The sequence below is a fragment of the Vicia villosa genome, linkage group LG5 (assembly GCF_029867415.1).
Source record: "Vicia villosa cultivar HV-30 ecotype Madison, WI linkage group LG5, Vvil1.0, whole genome shotgun sequence".
NCBI lineage: Eukaryota > Viridiplantae > Streptophyta > Magnoliopsida > Fabales > Fabaceae > Vicia > Vicia villosa.
The window spans coordinates 130,327,183-130,344,594 of NC_081184.1; the positions used below are offsets into that span (position 1 = coordinate 130,327,183).

Genomic DNA, 17,412 nt, shown 5'->3' on the forward strand with positions numbered 1-17,412 from the left:
AAATTGCGCACAAAAGATTTTAAAACGAAAATATGAGAATTATACTTTTATTGAAACTTGATCACGTTATCATTTAATCACTTCACAAATACCAAAGATGGTTTAATGATGATACACAAAGGTAATCAATTGATTCAGTTGTATACTTCACGAGTTGTGTTTATATAATGATTCAATTTCAATGAATTCTAAACTCAACAGTTTCTCATAATGAAATCATCACTAAATCTCGATTAGGAACCAATTCTAACAAAACCTAACCTTACGTAATAAATCACTACCAATTGAATAAACAATAAACTACACTAAGATTGAAAATCTAAGCATGCAATGTCCTACAAAAATTAAATGCAAAAGTAAGAGAGGGAGAGAGATAGAGAGAGAGAGAGAGAGAGAGAGACGACATCGGGATTTATAATGCTTCAACGTTCGTCTTTGTTTTGCCTGCTACACTCTTCAATAGTTTCCCATTGAACCTGCTTTGTTCTTTTTTATTTTGACATATATGGCAAGAGTTCATATAATTACTAATCCACAATAATGTTGAGAAAAATTAATCTCATATCTGGATCTTGACTTGCATACAACATAATGTCAAACTCTTCTGCGTAATCTTTATTCGATTCACGCTTCTTGAATCTTCCAGTGTCACTAATATTCTCTAAGCCTTCGTGTGTAGCAATCAATCTTTGATCATATAGATTCCTTTAGTGATGAACTATTTGAATATTTGAGAAGAACTCCACCTTGTTTGTAGCCTTTAACATAATCACTACCAATATAATCTGGAGAGAAGAACCTCCTTCTTTTCTGTGGAATTTGTCAGCACCAATGACAACAACCTCAATATTGCAAGCTACCTGAAAATCTCAACCAAATCTCCAAGATGGGTTAATTTCAAGACGGTGTCTCCCTCAATCAATTACTAATATGTCATTATGAAGCTCTAAAATCAAACTAGAGGCTGAAGATGAAAGAAATTTGTTGGCTTAAATGCACTTTTGACCCCCCCTATTTTCAGTTTTATGAACTTTTGATCCCCTTTTACCGAATTCATTATTTTGATCCCCAAACATTCATTATTTTGGCAATTTTGAAGTCCCCCTCCAAAATTACATATGTGGCACATGTAATTTGCTGAGCTGTCTAAAATTACTTATGCCATGTCATTTCATTTATTTAATTTATAATTTTAAATAGAAAACAACTTCTGAATATCCTAAATAACATTAATTCTCTTTTTATAAATCAAAAACAATTCCTAACCTAACCCAAAACTTCATCCCCAAATTGTAACGTAACCCAGAAAAATTTCATCTTCGTTTTCGTGACCTCTCTTCGTCGATGAGCAGTCTTCCATTGTCGCTCTAATCAGTTCTCGTCCATTCGCCCAAGCATCGGAGAAGATGAGCAGCATTCCACCATCATCATCAAAGACGACGCGCAACATTCCACCATCATCAACTTGCAAAGAGGATGTTCGTTTCTGTATGAGGTTTGTTCTCTTAAATCGTTAGGCTTAAATAACATTGTTTACTGTGGTAAAGTATTCTGAATGTTCATCCTTTGTTATTTGTTCAGACCATCTAAAAGCAACTACGTTAAGATAAGGCTTCATCATAGGGGACAGTTAGTAGAGAGTCCATATAAATGGTATGTTAATGGTTTGGTGTCTGAACTGGATTGGGAATGGGATACGGACTACATGTCGTACATGGATTTAGAAGCTTCGATTAAGGATGAGGGATATATAAATATCAAATGTAGGAGATGGGATTTAACTGGAAGAGTAATTTCAACAACATCTACTCCCATATAATTTACCCTACTAATGGTCCACAGTTGTGGCCTTTGGATGAGGAGTCCACTATGAATCCTCCAGCTATGAGAAGGGCCATAGGTCGTCCCAAGAAAATGAGAAACAAGTCTAACGATGAACCAAAGAATCCACATGTCCTACCTAGAAAATTGGCAACTGTTACTTGTCATAAGTGTGGCGCAATGGGGCACAATAAAAGAAGCTGTAAGGGAAAGAGGGATGCTGAAAGAGCCATTCCAATGTAATGAACAAGTATATTTTGGGTTTCTAATGTTATGTTATCTTTTAGGGTTTCTAAGTATATTTTGAACAAGGTGTTCTGTTATGGTATTATTGATTGTCTAATGTTATGATATTCTGTTATGCTTATTAGTAAACTATTCTGTTATAATCATTGGCATTGGCATTGGCATTGGTTATTCTGTTATGCTGATTAGTAAACTATTCTGTTATAATCATTGGCATTGGCATTGGTTATTCTGTTATGCTGATTAGTAAACTATTCTTGACTGGAACTTACAATGTTAAAATCAAGATTAGACGCAAGTTTGCTCAGTCTTTTTTCCTAGCTCCACAGCACAAGGGTTTCTATGTTTCATGTTGTGAAAAACGATACCAATAACAAAGTATAATAGGGAATTAGGGAAGAGAATAAGAACACAAGAATTGGTTATAACTGCTATTCTTTCACTTTCTCTTAAAACAAGATTACAAGTTTACAAGAATAACAAATAACCTCTCTCACCCTAAATTAGGATTTGCAGCTTAGCAATGATGAGAGACTAGTATGCTATTTATAATAAAACCTAACATACTAACTAATGGGCTTTTTCCACAAGGCCCATTACACAAGTTAACTTAATAAACAAGCTAACTTAACAAATTAGGGTTTAAACACTAAAACCTAATTTAACATGCTAACAACCCTAGCATCTTCGACACAAGCATGTGAACAACCTTCGACTTCATGCTTAACCCTGTCGAACCAAGAAGCTACCCTTCGGCCATACTAGAGTTCGATCCAAAATCTCACAAATCTCCACCTTGGATCTAACTCTACAACATCAAGGGAACAAACTAGCTTTCTTCATGCAGCTTTATCAACTGCATACAGTGGAAAAACTTGCAACTCGGCAATGTCTTGGTGATCATATCAGCAGCATTGTCTTCAGTCGAAACCTTCAGCACTTGGACTTCTCCACGCTCGATTACTCCTCTGACGAAATGCAGCCTCACATCAATGTGCTTAGTTCGCTCATGATAGGCTGAATTCTTCGACAGGTGTATTGCACTTTGACTATCACATTTAACAGTGATACCTCGACCTTGAAGTTTCAGCTCCTTCGCAAAACCTTCAAGCCACAATGCTTCTTTCACAGCTTCAGTTAATGCAATGTACTCCGCTTCAGTGGTTGATAGAGCAACAACCTTCTGAAGTGTTGCTTTCCAACTAATTGCTGTGCCAAACATAGTGAAAACATATCCAGAAATAGATTTCCTGGAATCCATACAACCTGCATAATCAGAGTCGACATATCCTTCGATTACTGCTTTACCATCTTCACCCAAGGCTCCACCATAAATTAGGACTCTATTCAGAGACCCATTTATGTACCTTAAAATCCACTTCAATGCTTGCCAGTGAGCCTTTCCAGGATTCGCCATGTACCTGCTTACAAGACTTACTGCGTATGCTATGTCGGGTCTAGTACAAACCATAGCATACATCAAAGAACCAACTATATTAGCATATGGGATGCTATTCATATAGGCTCTTTCCACATCAGTACTGGGACACTGATCAATACTCAGCTTGAATTGAGGGTTTGTTGGAGTCACAACTGGCTTCGAATTCGACATACCAAACTTTTCAAGAATCTTCCGTAGATATGCCTCTTGAGATAGGCATAACTTCGACTTCTTTCTATCTCTTCGAATGTCAATTCCAAGAATCCTGGAAGCAGCTCCCAGATCCTTCATATCGAACTCCTTATTGAGTTCAGCCTTCACCCTCATCACATCTTCGACACTGTTGCTTGCTATGAGAATATCATCCACATAAAGCAACAAAATAACAAATGAATTACCAGGTCGAAATCTGAAGTAAACACAGTGGTCGAACTGACTTCTAATGAAACTTATGCGTGCCATGAACTTGTCGAATCTCCTATTCCACTGTCGAGGAGATTGTTTCAGCCCATACAAGGATCTCTTTAACTTACACACATAATCATCCTTCCCCTTTTCGACATACCCTTCAGGTTGCCTCATCAGGATCATTTCATCTAGATCACCATACAAGAACGCAGTTTTCACATCCATCTGTTCCAGTTCAAGATCAAACTGTGCCACCATGGCAAGCAGCATTCGAATGGACCTATGTTTCACAACAGGAGAAAACACATCATTGAAGTCGACACCTTCTTTCTGAGTGAAACCCCTTGCGACTAACCTTGCCTTATATCTTTTCGACGTCACTCCTTCAATTCCTTCCTTAACTTTGAAAATCCATTTACAGCTGACTAACCTTGCCCCAGCAGGTTTCTTGATCAGTTCCCAAGTGTGATCATCATGAAGAGATTTCATCTCATCATCCATGGCCTTCAGCCATTCAGTCTTATTTTGACTCCTCATAACTTCCTTATAATCTCTAGGTTCATCATCAAGAACCTCACTGGCAGAGATTAATGCATAAGCTATAAGATCTGCATATCCAAGTCTCTGAGGTGGCTTGATGACTCTTCTCGACCTATCTCTCGACAATAGGTAGTCATCGTCAGTTTCCTCAACTTCAGCATCTTCTGCTTCTTCTTCGACTTCATCTGGGATATGCAATTCAGCATCAACATGCTCCACCTCAACAGGAATTTCTACCTGTTCTAGCTCTTCGTCAGATGTTTCTGTACTTCGACCAACATCATTAGTTTTCTTAAAAGCCATTTCAGCTTCATTGAAAACTACATCTCGACTGGTGATACACCTCCTGTGACCTGGCTCTAGGCACCATAGCCTATAAGCTTTGACTCCTTCAGGGTATCCCATAAACATGCATTTCAGAGCTCTAGGTTCGACCTTGTCTTGCCTAATGTGAGCATAGGCTACACAGCCAAATACTCTCAGTTTGTCGAGATCTGGTGGATGTCCCGACCAAACTTCTTCAGGTGTCTTCATATCTAACGTTGTCGAAGGACATCTGTTTATCAGATATGTTGCTGTCGAAACAGCCTCAGCCCAGAACACATTCTTTAACCCCGCACTAGTCAACATGCATCTGACTCTCTCCAAAATAGTTCGATTAAATCTTTCAGCCAAACCATTTTGCTGTGGAGTACCTGCAGTAGTTCTGTGCCTTGCAATACCAAAGGCAGCACAAAAGCTGTCGAATGCCTCATTGCAAAATTCAAGGCCATTGTCGGTTCTCAACCTCTTGACCTTCCTGCTAGTCTGATTTTCAACCAGAGTCTTCCAACTTTTGAAATTCTCAAAAGTTTCATCCTTAGTCTTCTGGATGAATACCCATAATTTTCTGGAATAATCATCTACTATGGATAGAAAATACCTTGCTCCTGAATGTGATGCACACCTTGCAGGCCCCCAAAGATCAGCATGGATGTAATCAAGAGATCCATGTGTTCTTTGTTTGCCTTTGTTGAACTTCACTCTGCAAGATTTTCCAAGTACACAGGGTTCACAAAACTTCAGCTTTTCGACTTTGTCTCCACCAAGCAGATTTTGTTTCCCTAATTCGACCAGACCCCTTTCACTGACATGGCCCAATCTCATGTGCCAGATTTCTGTCTTCGACAAAGGTTTCGTGGATACAACATTTGTCGAACCACTTGCAACTTCAGCCTCAAGGGTATACAAGCCTTGTTTCTTCACGCCTCTCAAGACTTCCTTCGAACCCTTCATGACTCTTAGGATACTTTTCTCTCCTTGGAAAACATATCCTTTCTTGTCGAATTCACCAAGAGAAAGCAGATTTCTCTTCAAATCAGGAACAAACCTGACTTCAGTCAACAACCTTATTGACTCATCATGGAGCTTGAATCTAATAGATCCAATACCTGCAATCTTGCAAGCCTTGTTGTTTCCCAGCAATACGGATCCACCATCTTGATCACATAATTCCTCGAACAAGTCTTTGTTTGGAGTCATGTGCCAAGTGCAACCTGAATCCATAATCCACTCCTTCTTAGAGTCACTGCTTGAAACCACAAGAACATCAGATGATTCGAAATCATCTTGAACAATGGCAGCGTTGCCATTATCCTTACCTCCATGATATTTCAAGCGTTCAGGGCACACCTTTCTTGTGTGACCCTCCTTTTTACAATGATAGCATCGAATGCCAGATGCTTCGCCACTGTAAGACTTCGACTGGCTTTTGCCTTTCTTCTTGTCGAACTTACCATCCTTTCGTAAGAGTTTTCCTTTAACGGCCAAACCTTCGCCAACAGTCGAGGGTTTATGCTCCTTTCGTTCATTCAAGTCCTTAGAGTACAAGGCTGATTGAACTTCTTCAAACGTCAGGGACTCCCTTCCATACAAGAGAGTTTCTTTGAAGTGAGCATGTGATCGAGGCAAAGAACACAATAGTAACAGCGCTTGATCTTCATCATCGATCTTCACATCAATATTTTCAAGATCAAGAATCAGCTTGTTGAACATATCCAACTGCTCAGCCAATACTTTGTCTTCAATCATCTTGAATTAATACAAAGCTTGCTTCAGGTAGAGTCGATTTACCAGCGATTGGTCATATACAAACTTTCAAGTTTCACCCATAACCCTGATGCCGTCGTCTCCTTTGATACCTGCCTGAGAACCTTATCACCAAGGCTCAACAAAATTGCGCTGTGTGCCTTCTCAATCATAGTTGTCTTCTCCGCTGCCGTTAATGCAGCATTCATGGCTGCCTCTCCCTTCAACGCTTCCAAACAACCCTGCTGAACCAGTAGGGCTTTCATCTTCAAGCGCCACAGACCGAAATCATTCACTCCGGTGAATTTTTCAATCTCATACTTTGTTGACGGCATCTTCTCCACGCTCACCGCACCAATTTGTTGTGAAAAACGATACCAATAACAAAGTATAATAGGGAATTAGGGAAGAGAATAAGAACACAAGAATTGGTTATAACTGCTATTCTTTCACTTTCTCTTAAAACAAGATTACAAGTTTACAAGAATAACAAATAACCTCTCTCACCCTAAATTAGGATTTGCAGCTTAGCAATGATGAGAGACTAGTATGCTATTTATAATAAAACCTAACATACTAACTAATGGGCTTTTTCCACAAGGCCCATTACACAAGTTAACTTAATAAACAAGCTAACTTAACAAATTAGGGTTTAAACACTAAAACCTAATTTAACATGCTAACAACCCTGGCATCTTCGACACAAGCATGTGAATAACCTTCGACTTCATGCTTAACCCTGTCGAACCAAGAAGCTACCCTTCGGCCATACTAGAGTTCGATCCAAAATCTCACATTTCAAATGATGTTTTTAGATATGTTGATGAATAAAAGTATACTTCAGAAAGTTTTTGAGGCTTTTTAGGACAGGAAGTTTAGAATTGCTTTTGGAGGATTCTTCCGTTTAATTTTATTGTTTTTATATTCCTCTTATAAGAGTATTTTTGGGCTTTTAAATTTTGATTTTGATTTTGATTGTTAGTTATAGAGCTTGTATATTTTCACCATAGTCTCTTGAAAGTTGCACATTGCAGCGTTATTTGTTTCTTTTTTTAAGAAGCGTTTATTTGTTTTTAGGTTAATCACACTATATTTTATTTTTTAGAGGTTAACTACAATATCAAAAAACTTGGACCTACTTATATTATTTGGAGCTTTGTTAAACTAAACACAAAATATCACCACATTACCAAACATGAACAAAAAATTAGAAAGATCTGCACCAATCGAAATTCTCCCACCATGCATCAGTATAATTTTGCGGTTGTCCGATGCTATAGGTTTTTTTTTTATAAATATTAATAAATACATAGATATTTATTGATTTATTTTATAAGCAATTAATATGAAAACTTTTAATTAATATAAAAACTTCTGATTTATTTATAAATAGTGATAAAATAGCTATTTGAACTTTTTATTTGTATATTTTAAAAAAAAATAGGTGAAAAGGACTAGAAAAACCATCAAAACAAAGACCTTGTCAAAATCATTTTTTTACAAACAAGGATCTCTAGGCCACATTCATAGACATGCCTGGCGAGCACAGGAGAGAAAAAACTTCATGGCTAATTAAGAAACTTCAGGGTTAGTATGCTAAGCGAAGATGAGCGGTGCGCCTATTGAATTAGTGTGGCTAGAGATAGTTGCAGGGTGAGTAGGCATTGCTCAACAGAGAAAAAGTATGTGCACTGTGCAAGGATGAACGGTACGCGTAGCGAGCCTACCTTTCTTAAACCTACAATTATAAGGTCCATTTCGAGTCTAAGGAATTCAGTGGATTCAACGAGTACAGAAAGGTAGTAGGTTCACTTTGGTCTCAATAGGAGAATAGGAGTGGGGGATTAAAGGCGGAAGCTCTACTTGAAAGATCGCTGCAGATGGCACTCAAAGTTTCTCTTCTCGGGATTACTTGTACAACTATGACGTTGATGAATAAGCATAGTTAAAAATCTCTTTCTCTTTATTGTGGGAGATAGATGTAGTCATTATATTTTCATGCTTAATTACGATCATTGCATTTTAAATAATTCTACTTAAACATTAATATTGATGACTTCTCATTCTTAATAGTTATTTTGGATTAGCTACCTAAAATATAGTTTCATGGTACGACTTGACATATGAAAGGTGTTCGTCATTACTATATCTAAGTCTCCACCTATCGGGTCTTAATGCTTATTTTGGGTTAGAATATAAAGTAGGAAAACAATCTAGAAGGGGTAAATAGAAAAAAATGCTTTTATTAAATTCCGACTAATTTTCCAAAAATAAAATATCAGTGGTTTTTCAAAATTGCGCACAAAAGATTTTAAAACGAAAATATGAGAATTATACTTTTATTGAAACTTGATCACGTTATCATTTAATCACTTCACAAATACCAAAGATGGTTTAATGATGATACACAAAGGTAATCAATTGATTCAGTTGTATACTTCACGAGTTGTGTTTATATAATGATTCAATTTCAATGAATTCTAAACTCAACAGTTTCTCATAATGAAATCATCACTAAATCTCGATTAGGAACCAATTCTAACAAAACCTAACCTTACGTAATAAATCACTACCAATTGAATAAACAATAAACTACACTAAGATTGAAAATCTAAGCATGCAATGTCCTACAAAAATTAAATGCAAAAGTAAGAGAGGGAGAGAGATAGAGAGAGAGAGAGAGAGAGAGAGACGACATCGGGATTTATAATGCTTCAACGTTCGTCTTTGTTTTGCCTGCTACACTCTTCAATAGTTTCCCATTGAACCTGCTTTGTTCTTTTTTATTTTGACATATATGGCAAGAGTTCATATAATTACTAATCCACAATAATGTTGAGAAAAATTAATCTCATATCTGGATCTTGACTTGCATACAACATAATGTCAAACTCTTCTGCGTAATCTTTATTCGATTCACGCTTCTTGAATCTTCCAGTGTCACTAATATTCTCTAAGCCTTCGTGTGTAGCAATCAATCTTTGATCATATAGATTCCTTTAGTGATGAACTATTTGAATATTTGAGAAGAACTCCACCTTGTTTGTAGCCTTTAACATAATCACTACCAATATAATCTGGAGAGAAGAACCTCCTTCTTTTCTGTGGAATTTGTCAGCACCAATGACAACAACCTCAATATTGCAAGCTACCTGAAAATCTCAACCAAATCTCCAAGATGGGTTAATTTCAAGACGGTGTCTCCCTCAATCAATTACTAATATGTCATTATGAAGCTCTAAAATCAAACTAGAGGCTGAAGATGAAAGAAATTTGTTGGCTTAAATGCACTTTTGACCCCCCCTATTTTCAGTTTTATGAACTTTTGATCCCCTTTTACCGAATTCATTATTTTGATCCCCAAACATTCATTATTTTGGCAATTTTGAAGTCCCCCTCCAAAATTACATATGTGGCACATGTAATTTGCTGAGCTGTCTAAAATTACTTATGCCATGTCATTTCATTTATTTAATTTATAATTTTAAATAGAAAACAACTTCTGAATATCCTAAATAACATTAATTCTCTTTTTATAAATCAAAAACAATTCCTAACCTAACCCAAAACTTCATCCCCAAATTGTAACGTAACCCAGAAAAATTTCATCTTCGTTTTCGTGACCTCTCTTCGTCGATGAGCAGTCTTCCATTGTCGCTCTAATCAGTTCTCGTCCATTCGCCCAAGCATCGGAGAAGATGAGCAGCATTCCACCATCATCATCAAAGACGACGCGCAACATTCCACCATCATCAACTTGCAAAGAGGATGTTCGTTTCTGTATGAGGTTTGTTCTCTTAAATCGTTAGGCTTAAATAACATTGTTTACTGTGGTAAAGTATTCTGAATGTTCATCCTTTGTTATTTGTTCAGACCATCTAAAAGCAACTACGTTAAGATAAGGCTTCATCATAGGGGACAGTTAGTAGAGAGTCCATATAAATGGTATGTTAATGGTTTGGTGTCTGAACTGGATTGGGAATGGGATACGGACTACATGTCGTACATGGATTTAGAAGCTTCGATTAAGGATGAGGGATATATAAATATCAAATGTAGGAGATGGGATTTAACTGGAAGAGTAATTTCAACAACATCTACTCCCATATAATTTACCCTACTAATGGTCCACAGTTGTGGCCTTTGGATGAGGAGTCCACTATGAATCCTCCAGCTATGAGAAGGGCCATAGGTCGTCCCAAGAAAATGAGAAACAAGTCTAACGATGAACCAAAGAATCCACATGTCCTACCTAGAAAATTGGCAACTGTTACTTGTCATAAGTGTGGCGCAATGGGGCACAATAAAAGAAGCTGTAAGGGAAAGAGGGATGCTGAAAGAGCCATTCCAATGTAATGAACAAGTATATTTTGGGTTTCTAATGTTATGTTATCTTTTAGGGTTTCTAAGTATATTTTGAACAAGGTGTTCTGTTATGGTATTATTGATTGTCTAATGTTATGATATTCTGTTATGCTTATTAGTAAACTATTCTGTTATAATCATTGGCATTGGCATTGGCATTGGTTATTCTGTTATGCTGATTAGTAAACTATTCTGTTATAATCATTGGCATTGGCATTGGTTATTCTGTTATGCTGATTAGTAAACTATTCTTGACTGGAACTTACAATGTTAAAATCAAGATTAGACGCAAGTTTGCTCAGTCTTTTTTCCTAGCTCCACAGCACAAGGGTTTCTATGTTTCAAATGATGTTTTTAGATATGTTGATGAATAAAAGTATACTTCAGAAAGTTTTTGAGGCTTTTTAGGACAGGAAGTTTAGAATTGCTTTTGGAGGATTCTTCCGTTTAATTTTATTGTTTTTATATTCCTCTTATAAGAGTATTTTTGGGCTTTTAAATTTTGATTTTGATTTTGATTGTTAGTTATAGAGCTTGTATATTTTCACCATAGTCTCTTGAAAGTTGCACATTGCAGCGTTATTTGTTTCTTTTTTTAAGAAGCGTTTATTTGTTTTTAGGTTAATCACACTATATTTTATTTTTTAGAGGTTAACTACAATATCAAAAAACTTGGACCTACTTATATTATTTGGAGCTTTGTTAAACTAAACACAAAATATCACCACATTACCAAACATGAACAAAAAATTAGAAAGATCTGCACCAATCGAAATTCTCCCACCATGCATCAGTATAATTTTGCGGTTGTCCGATGCTACAGGTTTTTTTTTATAAATATTAATAAATACGTAGATATTTATTGATTTATTTTATAAGCAATTAATATGAAAACTTTTAATTAATATAAAAACTTCTGATTTATTTATAAATAGTGATAAAATAGCTATTTGAACTTTTTATTTGTATATTTTAAAAAAAAAATAGGTGAAAAGGACTAGAAAAACCATCAAAACAAAGACCTTGTCAAAATCATTTTTTTACAAACAAGGATCTCTAGGCCACATTCATAGACATGCCTGGCGAGCACAGGAGAGAAAAAACTTCATGGCTAATTAAGAAACTTCAGGGTTAGTATGCTAAGCGAAGATGAGCGGTGCGCCTATTGAATTAGTGTGGCTAGAGATAGTTGCAGGGTGAGTAGGCATTGCTCAACAGAGAAAAAGTATGTGCACTGTGCAAGGATGAACGGTACGCGTAGCGAGCCTACCTTTCTTAAACCTACAATTATAAGGTCCATTTCGAGTCTAAGGAATTCAGTGGATTCAACGAGTACAGAAAGGTAGTAGGTTCACTTTGGTCTCAATAGGAGAATAGGAGTGGGGGATTAAAGGCGGAAGCTCTACTTGAAAGATCGCTGCAGATGGCACTCAAAGTTTCTCTTCTCGGGATTACTTGTACAACTATGACGTTGATGAATAAGCATAGTTAAAAATCTCTTTCTCTTTATTGTGGGAGATAGATGTAGTCATTATATTTTCATGCTTAATTACGATCATTGCATTTTAAATAATTCTACTTAAACATTAATATTGATGACTTCTCATTCTTAATAGTTATTTTGGATTAGCTACCTAAAATATAGTTTCATGGTACGACTTGACATATGAAAGGTGTTCGTCATTACTATATCTAAGTCTCCACCTATCGGGTCTTAATGCTTATTTTGGGTTAGAATATAAAGTAGGAAAACAATCTAGAAGGGGTAAATAGAAAAAAAATGCTTTTATTAAATTCCGACTAATTTTCCAAAAATAAAATATCAGTGGTTTTTCAAAATTGCGCACAAAAGATTTTAAAACGAAAATATGAGAATTATACTTTTATTGAAACTTGATCACGTTATCATTTAATCACTTCACAAATACCAAAGATGGTTTAATGATGATACACAAAGGTAATCAATTGATTCAGTTGTATACTTCACGAGTTGTGTTTATATAATGATTCAATTTCAATGAATTCTAAACTCAACAGTTTCTCATAATGAAATCATCACTAAATCTCGATTAGGAACCAATTCTAACAAAACCTAACCTTACGTAATAAATCACTACCAATTGAATAAACAATAAACTACACTAAGATTGAAAATCTAAGCATGCAATGTCCTACAAAAATTAAATGCAAAAGTAAGAGAGGGAGAGAGATAGAGAGAGAGAGAGAGAGAGAGAGAGAGACGACATCGGGATTTATAATGCTTCAACGTTCGTCTTTGTTTTGCCTGCTACACTCTTCAATAGTTTCCCATTGAACCTGCTTTGTTCTTTTTTATTTTGACATATATGGCAAGAGTTCATATAATTACTAATCCACAATAATGTTGAGAAAAATTAATCTCATATCTGGATCTTGACTTGCATACAACATAATGTCAAACTCTTCTGCGTAATCTTTATTCGATTCACGCTTCTTGAATCTTCCAGTGTCACTAATATTCTCTAAGCCTTCGTGTGTAGCAATCAATCTTTGATCATATAGATTCCTTTAGTGATGAACTATTTGAATATTTGAGAAGAACTCCACCTTGTTTGTAGCCTTTAACATAATCACTACCAATATAATCTGGAGAGAAGAACCTCCTTCTTTTCTGTGGAATTTGTCAGCACCAATGACAACAACCTCAATATTGCAAGCTACCTGAAAATCTCAACCAAATCTCCAAGATGGGTTAATTTCAAGACGGTGTCTCCCTCAATCAATTACTAATATGTCATTATGAAGCTCTAAAATCAAACTAGAGGCTGAAGATGAAAGAAATTTGTTGGCTTAAATGCACTTTTGACCCCCCCTATTTTCAGTTTTATGAACTTTTGATCCCCTTTTACCGAATTCATTATTTTGATCCCCAAACATTCATTATTTTGGCAATTTTGAAGTCCCCCTCCAAAATTACATATGTGGCACATGTAATTTGCTGAGCTGTCTAAAATTACTTATGCCATGTCATTTCATTTATTTAATTTATAATTTTAAATAGAAAACAACTTCTGAATATCCTAAATAACATTAATTCTCTTTTTATAAATCAAAAACAATTCCTAACCTAACCCAAAACTTCATCCCCAAATTGTAACGTAACCCAGAAAAATTTCATCTTCGTTTTCGTGACCTCTCTTCGTCGATGAGCAGTCTTCCATTGTCGCTCTAATCAGTTCTCGTCCATTCGCCCAAGCATCGGAGAAGATGAGCAGCATTCCACCATCATCATCAAAGACGACGCGCAACATTCCACCATCATCAACTTGCAAAGAGGATGTTCGTTTCTGTATGAGGTTTGTTCTCTTAAATCGTTAGGCTTAAATAACATTGTTTACTGTGGTAAAGTATTCTGAATGTTCATCCTTTGTTATTTGTTCAGACCATCTAAAAGCAACTACGTTAAGATAAGGCTTCATCATAGGGGACAGTTAGTAGAGAGTCCATATAAATGGTATGTTAATGGTTTGGTGTCTGAACTGGATTGGGAATGGGATACGGACTACATGTCGTACATGGATTTAGAAGCTTCGATTAAGGATGAGGGATATATAAATATCAAATGTAGGAGATGGGATTTAACTGGAAGAGTAATTTCAACAACATCTACTCCCATATAATTTACCCTACTAATGGTCCACAGTTGTGGCCTTTGGATGAGGAGTCCACTATGAATCCTCCAGCTATGAGAAGGGCCATAGGTCGTCCCAAGAAAATGAGAAACAAGTCTAACGATGAACCAAAGAATCCACATGTCCTACCTAGAAAATTGGCAACTGTTACTTGTCATAAGTGTGGCGCAATGGGGCACAATAAAAGAAGCTGTAAGGGAAAGAGGGATGCTGAAAGAGCCATTCCAATGTAATGAACAAGTATATTTTGGGTTTCTAATGTTATGTTATCTTTTAGGGTTTCTAAGTATATTTTGAACAAGGTGTTCTGTTATGGTATTATTGATTGTCTAATGTTATGATATTCTGTTATGCTTATTAGTAAACTATTCTGTTATAATCATTGGCATTGGCATTGGCATTGGTTATTCTGTTATGCTGATTAGTAAACTATTCTGTTATAATCATTGGCATTGGCATTGGTTATTCTGTTATGCTGATTAGTAAACTATTCTTGACTGGAACTTACAATGTTAAAATCAAGATTAGACGCAAGTTTGCTCAGTCTTTTTTCCTAGCTCCACAGCACAAGGGTTTCTATGTTTCAAATGATGTTTTTAGATATGTTGATGAATAAAAGTATACTTCAGAAAGTTTTTGAGGCTTTTTAGGACAGGAAGTTTAGAATTGCTTTTGGAGGATTCTTCCGTTTAATTTTATTGTTTTTATATTCCTCTTATAAGAGTATTTTTGGGCTTTTAAATTTTGATTTTGATTTTGATTGTTAGTTATAGAGCTTGTATATTTTCACCATAGTCTCTTGAAAGTTGCACATTGCAGCGTTATTTGTTTCTTTTTTTAAGAAGCGTTTATTTGTTTTTAGGTTAATCACACTATATTTTATTTTTTAGAGGTTAACTACAATATCAAAAAACTTGGACCTACTTATATTATTTGGAGCTTTGTTAAACTAAACACAAAATATCACCACATTACCAAACATGAACAAAAAATTAGAAAGATCTGCACCAATCGAAATTCTCCCACCATGCATCAGTATAATTTTGCGGTTGTCCGATGCTACAGGTTTTTTTTTATAAATATTAATAAATACGTAGATATTTATTGATTTATTTTATAAGCAATTAATATGAAAACTTTTAATTAATATAAAAACTTCTGATTTATTTATAAATAGTGATAAAATAGCTATTTGAACTTTTTATTTGTATATTTTAAAAAAAAAATAGGTGAAAAGGACTAGAAAAACCATCAAAACAAAGACCTTGTCAAAATCATTTTTTTACAAACAAGGATCTCTAGGCCACATTCATAGACATGCCTGGCGAGCACAGGAGAGAAAAAACTTCATGGCTAATTAAGAAACTTCAGGGTTAGTATGCTAAGCGAAGATGAGCGGTGCGCCTATTGAATTAGTGTGGCAAGAGATAGTTGCAGGGTGAGTAGGCATTGCTCAACAGAGAAAAAGTATGTGCACTGTGCAAGGATGAACGGTACGCGTAGCGAGCCTACCTTTCTTAAACCTACAATTATAAGGTCCATTTCGAGTCTAAGGAATTCAGTGGATTCAACGAGTACAGAAAGGTAGTAGGTTCACTTTGGTCTCAATAGGAGAATAGGAGTGGGGGATTAAAGGCGGAAGCTCTACTTGAAAGATCGCTGCAGATGGCACTCAAAGTTTCTCTTCTCGGGATTACTTGTACAACTATGACGTTGATGAATAAGCATAGTTAAAAATCTCTTTCTCTTTATTGTGGGAGATAGATGTAGTCATTATATTTTCATGCTTAATTACGATCATTGCATTTTAAATAATTCTACTTAAACATTAATATTGATGACTTCTCATTCTTAATAGTTATTTTGGATTAGCTACCTAAAATATAGTTTCATGGTACGACTTGACATATGAAAGGTGTTCGTCATTACTATATCTAAGTCTCTACCTATCGGGTCTTAATGCTTATTTTGGGTTAGAATATAAAGTAGGAAAACAATCTAGAAGGGGTAAATAGAAAAAAATGCTTTTATTAAATTCCGACTAATTTTCCAAAAATAAAATATAAGTGGTTTTTCAAAATTGCGCACAAAAGATTTTAAAACGAAAATATGAGAATTATACTTTTATTGAAACTTGATCACGTTATCATTTAATCACTTCACAAATACCAAAGATGGTTTAATGATGATACACAAAGGTAATCAATTGATTCAGTTGTATACTTCACGAGTTGTGTTTATATAATGATTCAATTTCAATGAATTCTAAACTCAACAGTTTCTCATAATGAAATCATCACTAAATCTCGATTAGGAACCAATTCTAACAAAACCTAACCTTACGTAATAAATCACTACCAATTGAATAAACAATAAACTACACTAAGATTGAAAATCTAAGCATGCAATGTCCTACAAAAATTAAATGCAAAAGTAAGAGAGGGAGAGAGATAGAGAGAGAGAGAGAGAGAGAGAGACGACATCGGGATTTATAATGCTTCAACGTTCGTCTTTGTTTTGCCTGCTACACTCTTCAATAGTTTCCCATTGAACCTGCTTTGTTCTTTTTTATTTTGACATATATGGCAAGAGTTCATATAATTACTAATCCACAATAATGTTGAGAAAAATTAATCTCATATCTGGATCTTGACTTGCATACAACATAATGCCTTTATTTGGCCCTCTTTGCATATAGAATCCATTGCATATAGCATTTGCATCCTCAAAAGCGTAGCATGTCCATCAAGATGGAGCATTACGCCATAGAAAAATTCAAACATGCATAACAAAGCATAAGCCAGATAATACAAATCATCCCTCAATTAAGACAATATTACATCCCCACATAGA

General features: G+C 35.5%; 3 protein-coding genes across 3 annotated transcripts; all 3 read left to right on the forward strand.

Moving 5' to 3' along the window:
* Positions 1–1,323: 1,323 nt before the first annotated feature.
* Positions 1,324–1,998, forward strand: LOC131607342 (uncharacterized). The gene is made up of 2 exons (XM_058879357.1): positions 1,324–1,495; positions 1,582–1,998. The coding sequence occupies exons 1-2, from the start codon at positions 1,407–1,409 to the stop codon at positions 1,817–1,819; spliced, it is 327 nt and encodes a 108-aa protein (XP_058735340.1). The 5' UTR covers positions 1,324–1,406; the 3' UTR covers positions 1,820–1,998.
* Positions 1,999–10,146: 8,148 nt separating this feature from the next.
* On the forward strand, positions 10,147–10,827 carry LOC131607343 (uncharacterized). Its single transcript, XM_058879358.1, has 2 exons — positions 10,147–10,310; positions 10,397–10,827. The coding sequence occupies exons 1-2, from the start codon at positions 10,222–10,224 to the stop codon at positions 10,632–10,634; spliced, it is 327 nt and encodes a 108-aa protein (XP_058735341.1). The 5' UTR covers positions 10,147–10,221; the 3' UTR covers positions 10,635–10,827.
* A 3,232-nt stretch (positions 10,828–14,059) lies between these two features.
* LOC131607344 (uncharacterized) lies at positions 14,060–14,740 on the forward strand. Its single transcript, XM_058879359.1, has 2 exons — positions 14,060–14,223; positions 14,310–14,740. Exons 1-2 carry the CDS (start codon positions 14,135–14,137, stop codon positions 14,545–14,547), a joined length of 327 nt encoding a protein of 108 aa, XP_058735342.1. The 5' UTR covers positions 14,060–14,134; the 3' UTR covers positions 14,548–14,740.
* The last annotated feature ends 2,672 nt before the right edge of the window (positions 14,741–17,412 follow it).

Excerpts from the sequence above, each read along its gene's own strand:
- LOC131607343 (XM_058879358.1), top strand. The coding sequence starts at position 10,222 with ATGAGCAGCATTCCACCATCATCATCAAAGACGACGCGCAACATTCCA. Across the intron at positions 10,311-10,396 it reads GATGTTCGTTTCTGTATGAG|ACCATCTAAAAGCAACTACG; the intron begins GTTTGTTCTCTT and ends TTATTTGTTCAG.
- LOC131607344 (XM_058879359.1), top strand. The coding sequence starts at position 14,135 with ATGAGCAGCATTCCACCATCATCATCAAAGACGACGCGCAACATTCCA. Across the intron at positions 14,224-14,309 it reads GATGTTCGTTTCTGTATGAG|ACCATCTAAAAGCAACTACG; the intron begins GTTTGTTCTCTT and ends TTATTTGTTCAG.
- LOC131607342 (XM_058879357.1), top strand. The coding sequence starts at position 1,407 with ATGAGCAGCATTCCACCATCATCATCAAAGACGACGCGCAACATTCCA. Across the intron at positions 1,496-1,581 it reads GATGTTCGTTTCTGTATGAG|ACCATCTAAAAGCAACTACG; the intron begins GTTTGTTCTCTT and ends TTATTTGTTCAG.